Source organism: Haliotis rufescens, unplaced genomic scaffold, assembly GCF_023055435.1.
Source record: "Haliotis rufescens isolate VD_foot unplaced genomic scaffold, xgHalRufe1.0.p SCAF_68, whole genome shotgun sequence".
Lineage (NCBI taxonomy): Eukaryota > Metazoa > Mollusca > Gastropoda > Lepetellida > Haliotidae > Haliotis > Haliotis rufescens.
Window position 1 is genome coordinate 689843 of NW_025964359.1, and position 13211 is coordinate 703053.

The following is a 13211-nucleotide window of genomic DNA, read 5'->3' on the forward strand; positions in this document are numbered from 1 at the left end:
GCCACCAACGCAAAGCTGGGTCTTCGTTAGGGTTGTCATTGGCTGCATGGGCTTCGCAGTCTTTGTCCTCCTGTGTGTGAACAAATCTAAACACCAACTCACCAAGTTGACAGCGTTGAAAAATAGGGGTTCAGTTTTCTTAATGACCTCCCCAGATAATTATCTTTGTGCAAATCTTTAGCAAATATCCTCATAAGGTTGCAGAACGGAATTAACTCTGGCCGTGTTTGAAAAGAATTAAGTTCAGGATCACAGATCTTATTCTCAAATGGTGTCATTTGGGTTGAGAGGATTTAATTTTGGGGGAAACAATGCAGTTTAAAATGATGATCTTGTTAAACCTTGGTGCTAAGTCTTGATCGGGAGAACCCAAACAGAAAATAAGACCAGGTCTCAGACTCTTTAATAAAACCAGAACTGGCAATGCATAAACGGTTGTTATTTTTTCTACACACTACCCTGAAAAAGGTCACAAATTGGTGTTAATTGTTTAATTAAACTGTAGAATAATGATTGATATGGAAGTATTTTAGAGCTGTATAAATTATGAAATTGTTGGCTTAAGTTTCCATTCGGTAAAATGTTTCCAAAGGTGACACATTTCATATGTAAAGTGTTTTCCATAATTAGGCAGTCTGGTTGTAGGGAGGGGTGAAAGTTGGCTTCAAAGACAGAGCAGACTTCAAAGACAAGCATTTCGAAACAAGTTATGTATGTTCTGATTCCTGGTTTTGAAGACAGATGGTTGACTTTAATGCTGGTAGTTTGGTTGCGAGAAGTGTAAAGGAGAGCACGTGGTGGGAGAATAATTGAAACATGCAGTTAATCAACTTCAAACATTGCCCACGACTATGCATGGCGAATGCATTAACTACGTACATCACAACTTTCTCAAAAGGTTTTGATTATACATAAAAGGTTAAGGACAAAACTAAGTTGTGGGAGGATCTAGTTGAATGCTGTCAAGTATTATCAAAGGGTTTTGAGGTGCATTAATAAAATTCGGAACAATTTCTTCCATGTGTCAATCATACGTCTAAGGGGGCGGTCGGGTAGCCTGGTGGTTAAAGCGTTCGCTCGTCACGCCGAAGACCCAGGTTCAATTCCCGACATGGGTACAATGTGTGAAGCCCATTTCTGGTGTCCCCCGCCGTGATATTGCTGGAATATTGCTAAAAGCGGCGTAAAACCATACTAACTCACTCACTCATACATCTAAGCCATGGAACAACGTGGTATAAATTGATGTTTGTTATGTTACGTATGTAACAAAGTTCAAATCAGCATTTCGGCAATTTAAATTCCATGTGGTGTGGGTTGGTTATCAGAAACTCATTGAATTCTTTACAAATGGTTTAGTCTGATTTTATAAATGAGATTGTGCTATCAGTAAGCGGAATGGTAATGTTGTTGCTGTCGGTACAGAAACATGTGTCTCTTCCCGAAGTGCTGCATCAGTCTTCACAATGTCATCTGCACTAAGAACTATTTTAGTGTGGAATGAACGTTCACTTCAAAGACACAAATCTTTGCGGAACTTCATCACCGGCATCTTTGAAATGAATTGACAAATGGACATGATTGTGGAAGATTCCTTGTCAGACCTACAATCAGAATCCTGGTCAAGTCGGTATTGATGTATTGACCAGTGTCTCGGACAAGGAGTACCATGCCCATGCCGATCTATAGCCAACACCCCCTGATACGCTAACCTCATCATGCTCACTAGGATTCATCCTTGTCCAAACATTGACATCCGTATTTCTTGTTTCAGCTACTTCACGGAAGAAATTGACTTATCTGGACTTCAGGTGGACGTTGCACTACGAAAATACCAATCCTACTTCAGAATGCCGGTCAGTTGAATATTGGGATGTTCTTTACAATAAATTGTTTTTAGATATTTTACATCACTTGATGAATGAATGCAGTGCAGACTATGCTTGTCGTAAGAGGAGACTAACAGGATTGGGTGGTCAGGCTCGCTGACTTGGTTGATGCATGTCATCGTATCCCTATTGCATGGATCAGTGCTCATGATGTCAATCACTGGATTGTTTGGTCCAGACTCAATTATTTACAGACCGCCGTCATATAGCTGGAATATTGCTGAGTGAGGCGTTAAACAGCAACAAACAAACAAATCATTGACCTGTCTTATTTTTTGATAGCTATATAGTTCATCCTTTTTGTTGTTGGTCACTAGACCTATACACAATCCATATGAAACTCAGCTTAAACTGAATTAGGATGTGATAACTTGTAAGACAAATTTTTTTATACCATTCTTACCCTTCCATAAACCTATCAATAAGTTGATATAAAATGACAAATGTGATATTTATATATTTAGAAGGTGTAGCGTTTCCATATCAATAATGATTATAATAATATCATTTTGCCATAATATTTGTAACAGATGAATAACAAAAGTCATAATTATTGAAGAAATTCAATGTTATGTCTTTAGTAAAGAGCTTGCATGTTGCACAACTTGCTGTTGAAAAAGTGAAATTGACGGAGGAAATTGACATGACATGTTGCATTACAAAGTGTTGATCTCGTGATTAAATCTGTTTTGTTCCCAGGGTGAAGCTCAGAAGATAGAGAGATTGATGGAGGTAATGAAACATTTATTGAAGCCCTCGTCCCCGCGCTCCCACTGTCCATTCCCATTCTTACGCTACATGGAAAATTACCAAAAGCAGATGATTGGTCATCCTCATAACTTATTCAACATGTCGACAAAAAAGTGCTAATTATTTACACATGATCATTTCCTGTGCATTACCATAGAAGTCATGCTTGCTTCAAGGCACATCTTGATAATGAACCGTTTCCTGATCAGTTTAGTAGAATAGTTGATGTCTCACAAAGCTACAGTTGATTAAACATGGTAAATATAAGCAAGATACTTTGGTAATTGCCTTTGTTGTATGGTTACGTGTTATTTATTTATTTATTTTGAAATATTTCCTTGTTTTCCTAGAGGGAAGCTGTGCTAAGCTTTAAAGACAGTTTTCAAAAAGAAATTGTGTGAAACTAAACATATATTTTGTTTAAACCCGGAAAAAACATCTTTATAATAGGTTTTACATTATTTACACAATAGTTCCTATTTTACAATGCAAAACAACATCATGCTATTTTAGAAAGGAAATATGTCCAGAAACGCTCCTTGGTGGTCTGTGCAATCTCTGTCCAAAACAGGTGCTTTGTTTCGCTCTCTGTTTCGGTGATAGCAAACATGCGAGGGAGAATTTTCTTCTTCAAGGACCTGCAAAAAGCATTACTGTTAGCATCTCTTTGTCAGGGAGTTAGGACCTCTATTTTTTTATGAAAAAAGGCACCTTTGAACTCCAGTGGCCAGATAGGCTGACCCAGCTGCTGTTTGTATTATCGCAAAACAACAAAATATGAGCCCAAATCCTGGGAATGTCTCCTACAAGAACAGTCAAATCTTTGGGTGGCATGTTCAAGAAATGAGAAATAGGTTTTGGGCTGGGTTATCTTGTGGCTTGAGATGGGTAATTATATAGGGAGACCTCGTGGAATGCTTTTTGTAGAGGAAAAACTTGCTGTTGATCATTTGTGAGGAGTACAGGCATGTTTTGAAATAGTCTGAATTCTTGGACTTGAGACTTGAACAGCTTGGCAGACAGAGCAAGACAGAAACCAATTCCTGGATTCTGGACTGCCATGATATGTAGCTGTACAAAAAATGGAAAAAAAAATAGGTGCCCTAAAATATTGTCCCATGTATCATCCCACAAGGCTGAAATACATAGCTGTAGAAAAATAACATTGTCCCGTGTATCCTACGAGGCCAAATGTTTAGATATTGTTTTTGTACAGGTACATATTCCTGTGTCAGGATAAGGATTACAAGTTACTGTTGTGTATAGATGTGTCAACCCGTGCAAAGATTCATGTAGATATACATGCTTTAGCAGATTACCTGTTTATTAAAATCTTCATCAGGGGATATTTCTTTGACGTATAATGAGCAGAGAGTAGTACATACAAATTAGATAATATCGTCGTCCCAAAAGTTTGAATTTTTTTTTGAAACCCTAGTCACTGCAGATGCAAAATAGAAATACCATTTATCACAGCTTAACCTAGAAAATCCAGGGTATAATAGGTCTTCCAACATTAAGTCTTGTGTATATTCTTCCTCTAATGTCCGGATAGAGAATAGGTCTTCAGCAACCCATGCTTGCCCTAAAAGGTAACGATGCTTGTCGTAAGAGGTGCCTTACGGGATCGGGTGGTCAGGCTCGCTGACTTGGTTGATGCATGTCATCGTATCCCAATTGCGTGGATCGATGCTCATGATATCAATCACTGGATTGTCTAGTCCAGACTTGATTATTTACAAACCGCCGTCATATAGCTGGAATATTGCTGAGTGTGGCGTTAAACAACAAACAAACAATAGAACAGCTAGTTTGTTTATAACAAAGTCACACAAACATTCTAGTGAAATATGATTGTCTAACAGTTCATGTTCAAGTCTATTCGGGGCGATCGGGTAGCCTAGTGGTTAAAGCGTTCGCTTATCACGCCGAAAACCAAGGTTTGATTCCCAACAATGTATGAAGCCAATTTCTGGCGTCCCCCGCCATGATGTTGCTGGAATTTTGCTAAAAGCGGCATTAAACCATACTCACTCACTCACTCACTCAAGCCTATTCAGCCATTAAGCTGAAACTCTACTGTGTTTTGTTGCAGGCGTTTGCAGACCGATACTGTGTTTGTAACCCGGACCAAATCAAGAACTTCAAGAACACGGACACTATCTTCCTCCTGGCCTTCGCCATCATCATGCTCAACACTGACCTCCACAATTCCAACATTAAACATGACCGCAAGATGAAACTGGAAGACTTCATAAAGAACCTCAGAGGTATGTTGCTTCAAGTCATACCTTAGTATCCACCCCTTGCAGATTCAGGGTTAGAACAGAAACCGATGCTTGTTGTAAATGGCAATGGAATAGATCAGGGCCCACTTGCACAAAGCGATCTTAGCACTAAGATTGTAACTCCCATACTTTAACATAGGCTTACAAAAGTCGCAGTGCTAAGATCGCTTTGTCAAATTGGGCCCTGGTCGTCTGGTTCGGTGACTTGAATGATTGTTGGTCATCTTTCTCTGATGGTGTGGACCATGCTCATAATATCAACCACTGGTTTGTGTGTTCCAGATTATATTATTACAGAAATCATATTGCTGGAATTCTGCATGTGGAGCTGAACAAATACAAAATTTCTAAAAACCCATGAGTTTTTTTACTCTTGGGTCATGGAGAATATGTCTCAAGTAGCCAATGCTTTTCAAAAGTTGGGACTAATACGTGGATTAGGTGGCTACAAGGTGTGTTATCATTCCCTGCATTCAGGCAATGTCATTTGCATGTCATCCTCAGTATAGATTCATCCTCTAGCAGACAGTATCTCCAGTTCCCAATTAAATTTTGTTTGTTTTCTTTGTTGTTTAACACCACACTCAGCAATATTCTAGCTATATGACGGCTGTCTGTAAATAATCGCTCACTTTGTCAATAAGATCTGTAAAAAAATATGTTTCAAAGATAAGTAGAAATGCTGAGTAGGTCACTGTATAAGATGGAAAAGAAAATGTCAGCTATGAATAAAACAGTAGATAAGATGGCCGACATCTGTAGTATGGAAAGCAGGTTATTACTATAGCCCCGAAGAGAAGTGAAAAGTTGTCAGAAGAAAAAGAAAAAACCCAACACATTTATGGTTTAACTGATATTATGATAATTGCTGTCCAGTTCCTGTAAGGTGATCTCACTTGTTGCCCCTGCCTTCCAGCACAGGCTGTCACTGCCCCCAGTCCCCATCCTCATCACCCTCACCGACACCCGACTGTTCGTGTGTGCGGGGGGGGGGGGGTGTGCCTTGAGCTGTCACTGCCCCCAGTCCCCATCCTCATCACCCTCACCGACACCCTGACTGTGTGTGGGGGTGGGGTGCCTTGAGCTGTCGCTACCCCCAGTCCCCGTCCTCATCACCCTCACCGACACCCCAACTGTGTGTGGGTGGGGCGCCTTGAGCTGCACTTTGTAGATCACAGGCTGTCCCTACACGTGTGTGGGTGGGGTGCCTCGAGCTGTCACTGCCCCCAGTCCCCATCCTCATCACCCTCACCGACACCCTGCCTGTGTGTGGGTGAGTGCCTTGAGCTGCACGTTGTAGATCACAGGCTGTCACTACACGTGTGTGGGTGAGAAGTGGTGTAATTGGTCTGCCTTGTTGCCTGATGACATATAACATAACACTGCCACCCACTGTACACTCTAGGATAACATAGACAAGAACACCCAAATATTTCATTTCATTTCACGATTTCTCTATATCAGCGAAGGCGTAGTGATATAACCTCTCTGCCCACAGTTTGTTTATGAAATGCTGGCAATGAATGCCCTTCAGTTGAGAGTTAGGATTAGACGTGTCAGAAGCCCCTATCACAGGATATGGTTTACATTGCTTTTGATAGCTGATAGTGTTAATATTGCTATGTAGTGTGAACCTGTTTAGAATAGTTCTGATATGAGCAAGTAAATGTTGAAAAAGGTGGATATTTGATACTGAAATCATGTCAACAGTTAAGTTCCTGTTGAAATAACTTAAATATCATTTAATTTTAAAAAATATTGAGTCCCACTCAATGAAACATCACAAGATTACTCCTAGGCAGACTACTCATTCCATTAACTGAACAACCAGCATAGGTTGCTGGGTAGACTTACACAAGTCTTTAAGGCAATAATAATTAATTCAAATCATAATTTGTAGATTATAAAATTAATAAGAACAAAGTTGTCCCTATAAGAGACTAGAGTCCTGACTGTCCACATAGCTAGACTTGAGTCTGGACCAGACAATCCAGCGATTGATATCATAAGCATTGATCCTTGCAATTGGGATCGATGACATGCATCAACCCAGTCAGCGAGTCTGACCACCCGATCCTGTTAGTCGCCTCTTACAACAAGCATGGGTTGCTGAAGACCTATTCTAACGCGGTTAGAACAAACTGTGTTGTATACATACAAGTAACATGCTTGAAGATGCTAAGACAGCAGATGTTTCCTTCCCAGGAAGTCTCTCCTCCTGTTGGGTGGGTCTGCGTTATCAGTCGAGATCCTGGTGCCTTGACCTTGGCGGGGTCACTGATGATATTGTTGTCATCATATCGTGCTATGAACAGGCTGGTTCCACGATCTGCCCATTTCCTGAAAGTTTCATACAATTTGATAAGGACAATCTTGAGCAGACGTGACTTTCATTGCTTTCATGTTTTGTTTGTTCTTACGATGCTTAAAGAAGATGAAATTGGTCTGGGCTATCTTATCAATGAGATGAAGGTTATTCCTAATGACTTTGTTAAATTTCCAGTGAATACTCGTTCAATTTTGCCAGCCAAGTGAAAAGATTTACATTAATGGAATGCCAATTGGCTCAGTTCAAATCAGTTCCTGAGATAAGGCTCTCTGGCTGACTTGTAGAGCGTCTGAGTTTTAATAGGAGTTTAATGAAGGTTGTAGCGTGGATGACCAGTGCATCAAGTGTATGTCAAACTAATGGAATCTCTCTTATGTAATCCTCCCCTCCCTGTCTCCTACTCTGATAAAACTGTCTGACTCACCTTTCAACATTATCAGTTGAACAGAATACAGGTTCAGGGCTGGTATAGTTTTAATGGCATTCTATTATAGTATAGATATCATTTTGATGGGTGGATAGGCAGATATTTTGTTTTGGGGGCAAGTAAGGATAACAGTAGGTAGGGCATTGTTCACCTTTTACTCTTGCCCCTAAACCTATATTGATTCATGTTCAGGGCTGGTAATCTTGTAAGAATAGCCCTCACTATGATGTTCTGCCATGTTTATGCAGAGATAACATTGCAGTGTTTATAAAGTGTATGCTGTCTGTTTACACTGTAGATGGCTCTTGGTGTGTTTTTATGAGGAAAATGCACTGATCCAAACACACACACATACACACGCAGAGTAATTAGGAAAGAGACAAAACAAGTCCAGGTCATTTTGTCCGATTATGTGTTCAGGTGCTCAAGAAGATTACTTGTTACATAAAAGTAACATTTTGTGTCAGGCTGATAATTAGTTTATTTTAAAGGATTCTCTTGTTGGCCACGGTGCCACCCAGTGCTAGATACATTAGGCAAGAAATTTTAAGTGGTTTTCATAATGAAAATGGAAAAAAATTAATTTGAAAAGCACTATTTTTCTAATTCCACAGAATGCAAAGTAACAAAAACTTGTCCATGAATAGTTTTACTGCAAGACCGACCAGACAAATGAACTAACACTGCTCGTATGGCAACATAGTCAAATAACGTTTTGAAGAACAATAAACAAAACAACTCTCTTTTTTAATGTGTCTCTTTCGCCATCTACCAATTAAGATTTTTTACAAACATGAAAAAGGTTTGACCTGATCAGTTGACCCTTGAAGATCCGGATCCTGGAAGAATAGGTCTTCAGCACCCCATGCTTGCTGAAAAAGGCGACTATACTTGCAGTAAGAGGTGACTGATGGGATCGGGTGGTCAGGCTCGCTGACTTGGTTGATGCATGTCCTTGATCCCAATTTCGTGGATCGATGCTCATGATATTAATCACTGGATTGTCAGGTCAGGACTCGATTATTTACAGACTGCCGTCACATAGATGGAATATGGCTGAGTGCGGCGTTAAACAACAAACAAACCCACCAACCTTATCAGTCAGTTGAACTAGGCTGCATTTTTAACCCAATATTCCTGTTACAAAGAGAGCCATCAGGGTTATACATATTGAACAGTGAAAAAGAGAAGAATGTTATTGTTCATGGCCCCACTGTGTAACCTCTTGAAGATAACACTTTACATACCTCTTTTACTTCTGTTATTAATATATAAACATAAACAGCAGCTTCCACTGTCAAGCATTTCCCTGTAAATCACATCCTCGTCACCTGAGTATTGTTCATCTACATATTTGAGATTACATGTTTTAGGATATGATTGAAGTGTGTTTTGTTTTATCATTGGTACTGTAGACAGTGTGTGTGTATTTAAAGAGGGTGGACTAGGTATAGGCGACGGCTTGCTCTTGGATAATAAGTCTGGAGACAGCAGGGAAATGCCTTGTATTTTTTTTGTCGGCTTATTTTTTTTTTGTAAGGAGGCGTAATTGATTTGCCAGACCTTGTGCCTAATGAAGTGTAATTCTATCAGGACTGGCATCGTGTTTTGCCTAACACATATGTCGTTGGTTGGAGCCGCTAATATACTTTCAGCTTGCCCAATAGCAGCCTTGCGCCAAGGCTTTACTGATTGATAAGTCCATGGATGTATGGTATTTTTATCCTGACAGTCGGCAAGTCTAGATTCTTTTATTGGGACAGCTTATTCTTATTATTTATGTCATCTAGAAATTATGATTTAAACTAATAACCATTTCCTTAGAGACTTGTGCAAGTCTAGCCCAATAGTGGAAAGTTTCATGGAAAATGCATTCTATGGGTCAAGAATGGAAACTGACAGGAGGAGATTGGGTAGAGGTTAATGAAGTCGGGTTAGGCTCAGTTGACCTGGCTAGTACATGTGTTCACATCATCCTAATACCCACACTGTTGATGTAACGACAGCATTAGCTTTGTTGGCTACATGATACTGAAGGAGGCAGGATCTGGGACACGTGTGGGTCTTTCTGACATCTGGTGTGTGGAGGTTTACCATTCTGTATGTAGTGACCTGATCCCTTACTGTCACCTTAGTGCACAACTAGTTCTCTGTAGAGCAGATGCTTCTAGGAAAGCCAAGGGACATCTTTGAAATTTGAAATTTTGTACCCACATGAAATAAACTGTTAATTTGCAAGTGCTGTGCGATTGAAATTGCTTGATGGATTGCCGCAAACTCTCCATACGTCAGTAATTTGTTTTATCTGAAATGTACTCCCTGGGTTCTTGGGTGTTTTTATATTTGTTTAAACATGCCATGTGGGTACTTGTTGAAAAGAGCAGAAAATTTCCTTCGGTTTGGATGGTAACATTATAGATTTTGTTTGACAGAACAGACTTTGAAGTGTCTAATTTAATGACTCTCTCAGAGGAACTTAACAGAGGAATGAGAGTAATCAATAACCGCATATCATTGCTTAGCAATCAGCTCAATCATCAACACTGCGCCAGTGCCTGGCTAAATGTACATCTAGATCGCTAAAATTGTACAGAAAGTAAGTTTTATAACCCGCATTGACTGATGGCAATGTTGATTAACTCATCCCGAGTCTTGGGATGGGAAGTCCAAGGGCATGGAGTCCTTGGCGATTTCCGATAGTCTGACCAGTGTTGCTTTGTCTGGTCACAATGCCTGCAAGTCTGTGCTAGACTGTATCTGGGTCCCTCCGGTCATGTTCCATGTCAGTTTGTCCAATCGACCCAAGTCTGATGTACGTTGGTGGCAGCGGTGGTGTTTCCACTCCAGTGCTTGTGGTAATTGCTTGTCATCTTCTGTGTGTTCCTGTGTGATCTGTGATGGTCGGGGCAAGCTGTACTGATAGATCCAGGACTATTTTGGGGACAGATGGCGAACATGAATATATGCATGTAGTGCTTGCTGATTGAAGTTGAACCTCCCACAACCAAACTGATAAATGTCCTTCCAGATAGCTTGCATGAATGCTGGTTGGAACTTAAAGAAATCATGAATTATCATGAAGAACAAGATTTGTTTCAAACCGGACAGGCTTATGATGAAATGCCTTACGAGATATTTATGTGTTTTATCTCGGACAAGTTATTTCCTTAGCAAGATTTGTACATGTGTATAGGTAAGGTTAAGTAGATTAGTAATTTAGTTGCGGCCTATCGATAGTATGTTATAAATCACTTAAGTCCTGTCGTGGGTTAGATTGTATCATCTCATTTAGGAGATAGCTGGATATATTTGTGGCAGATCTGTTTCCTCTTATTTGTAATTCCAGCTTTCTTCTAACGTTTGATTATTTCTTGATATCTGGAATAATTTTGCCTAATTTATGATCATCCTTGTGGTTTGTCCAGCTATCGTCTCTGGAAACAGTTGATAGTTGAGGAATAGCACTGGGGAGACTTACTCATTGCTTAACATTCTCAAGGAGATATTTATAGTACTGATTGTGGGATTGGATTTTCAAAACTAGTATCTTGTATGAAGAGAATCAAGACTTCTATTGTACAAAAACGCCCACTTGGGACATGGTAGGAATAGAACATGATATGTCAGCGATAAGAACATGGCAAATGGTTAGACATGACGTACATGCATGAAAACATGATGATAATGAAAATTGAAGTGACAAGACCTGATCCTGTGTGATAGAATATATGAACTATATCATAAACTTGTACTTATCTGGTTTCACTGGCACGAACTGATCAGAAAGAGATAATAGCTGAAGATATTCCTAGCGTTCAGAGTGTCACCCACTCAGCAGACGTTAAATGGTGGCTTGAGGGGATGCATCACAAACACCAGTCTAACTCGGGATGATCGTCAAGTTCATCTGATTGAACGCTTCACACTTGACTTTTATGCCGACTTCAATTTAGCTTGTAGCTAGTTGTTAGGCACCAGCTCAATAATAGTGAACACGTGTCATTTCTTGAAATAACTGCTAAATGAATTTCTACCAACAGCTCAAACATTGTTATCAATCTGTTCAAACTGGAACATTTTTTCGGAAAACAAGAATTACTTGGATATTCCTGTGGGCAAATTCTGATTTGGGAACGGGAAAGTAGAGCTGAGTTTTTTATAGCTCTCGTCAGTTCTGATGACTATATTTTGGTGAAGTTTGCTTTACTTTCTCACACAAACATTAATTGGCTCACAAATTAGTGTTGTGTGTACCATTTTTATTTGTGGGTTACTAAAATGTTTGGATATAGTTTTCCTATCCAGTGTATTAGCTCTTATTCTCCACATGGCCAGGAGGTGAAGATGGCCCAGTGGTATAACCTGTCGCAAATTGATGTGCAGAGTTGCATCCCTTTGTCAGGATCAGATGTTCCTTGGTTCAAATGCAAGATATGGTTTAGGTGCTTGGTCTGTCAGCACATATACCCTTGCTAATGGGTTTCAGCAGGTGGTAAACACTTACAAGCTGCATCCGCCAACAAAAAACTCACTCACTCACTCACTCACTCACTCACTCACTCACTCACTCACTCACTCACTCACTCACTCACTCACTCACTCACTCACTCACCTGATATTCTCTTCACCGGGGAAACTGAAATGCTTGTCATTAAAGGCGTTTAGCAGTGTTGCATGATAGAACTTTAAGTTCCAATCTACAATCCCATTTTCTCTCGGACAGGAACATTCAGCTTATTGATTTTGTAGACGCAGCATTTCTTTGAAGCTTGGAGTACGTAGAATTCCTCAAGGGGCTGTAATACCTTCAACAGATAGGTCAGTAGATAGTTATTCCAAGAAAACTGATGCCAGGGAGATGTCAGTCAAGGACGGTCATTAAGACATCTTCAAGAAGCTTCTGTTGGAATTGGGCTGGGACTGACAGACAAGATATAGCTCACCTTAGGGGTTGGTCATCTCTTTGGTTGTGGTTGTAATGTAGAGATTCTTCTTGTAGATAAATTCTGGGAAGGTTGTTCTTAAAAGATAGTTCCAAAATATGACATGGTAGAAGGTTACAAGAAATGTACTGAATATGAATGGTCCCATTGTAGTTTGAGTTGTGAGACGGCTCTAATTTCCATATGTTAGCCTGTGTGTTGGGGAATAACAGTTTATCCCCTATGGTGGCATGTTATATGGAGAATCATTGTGAATGCCATGAATAAATGAAGAAGCTAGATGTGCAGGCAGACCATGGGGATTCAAGGTCAGAATGGGTCCTCTGGCCCGAATCTTGGCATAATTATGTGTTGTTTAACGCCTAACTCAGCAATATTTCAGTATGTGATGGGGGTTTGTAAAAAATGTGGTCTGGATCAGACAATCCAGTGATTAACATTATGAACATCGATCCAGGCAATTGGTTTGCAATTACAATCATGACATGCAATCAACCAACCCACCTGACTGATCGCCTCTTACGATAAGCATAGGTTGATGGTTGATAGGGGACCATTGTTCTTTCCTGGAATCCCTGTGGATTT

The 13211-nt window shown here is 40.0% G+C and overlaps 1 protein-coding gene across 18 annotated transcripts in view; it reads left to right on the forward strand.

Moving 5' to 3' along the window:
• The window catches only part of LOC124146118 (IQ motif and SEC7 domain-containing protein 1-like), a 189897-nt gene that overhangs the window by 152882 nt on the left and 23804 nt on the right, over positions 1-13211 (forward strand). For all 18 annotated transcript variants that reach the window (XR_006862638.2, XM_046516225.2, XM_046516221.2 and 15 more), the window contains exons 4-6: positions 1775-1856; positions 2589-2621; positions 4735-4909. Coding sequence is in view for 17 of the 18 variants with exons in the window: in XM_046516225.2 (XP_046372181.1) it covers positions 1775-1856; positions 2589-2621; positions 4735-4909 (290 nt within the window). In the remaining variant the exon portion in view is untranslated. The remainder of the gene's footprint in view (positions 1-1774; positions 1857-2588; positions 2622-4734; positions 4910-13211) is intronic.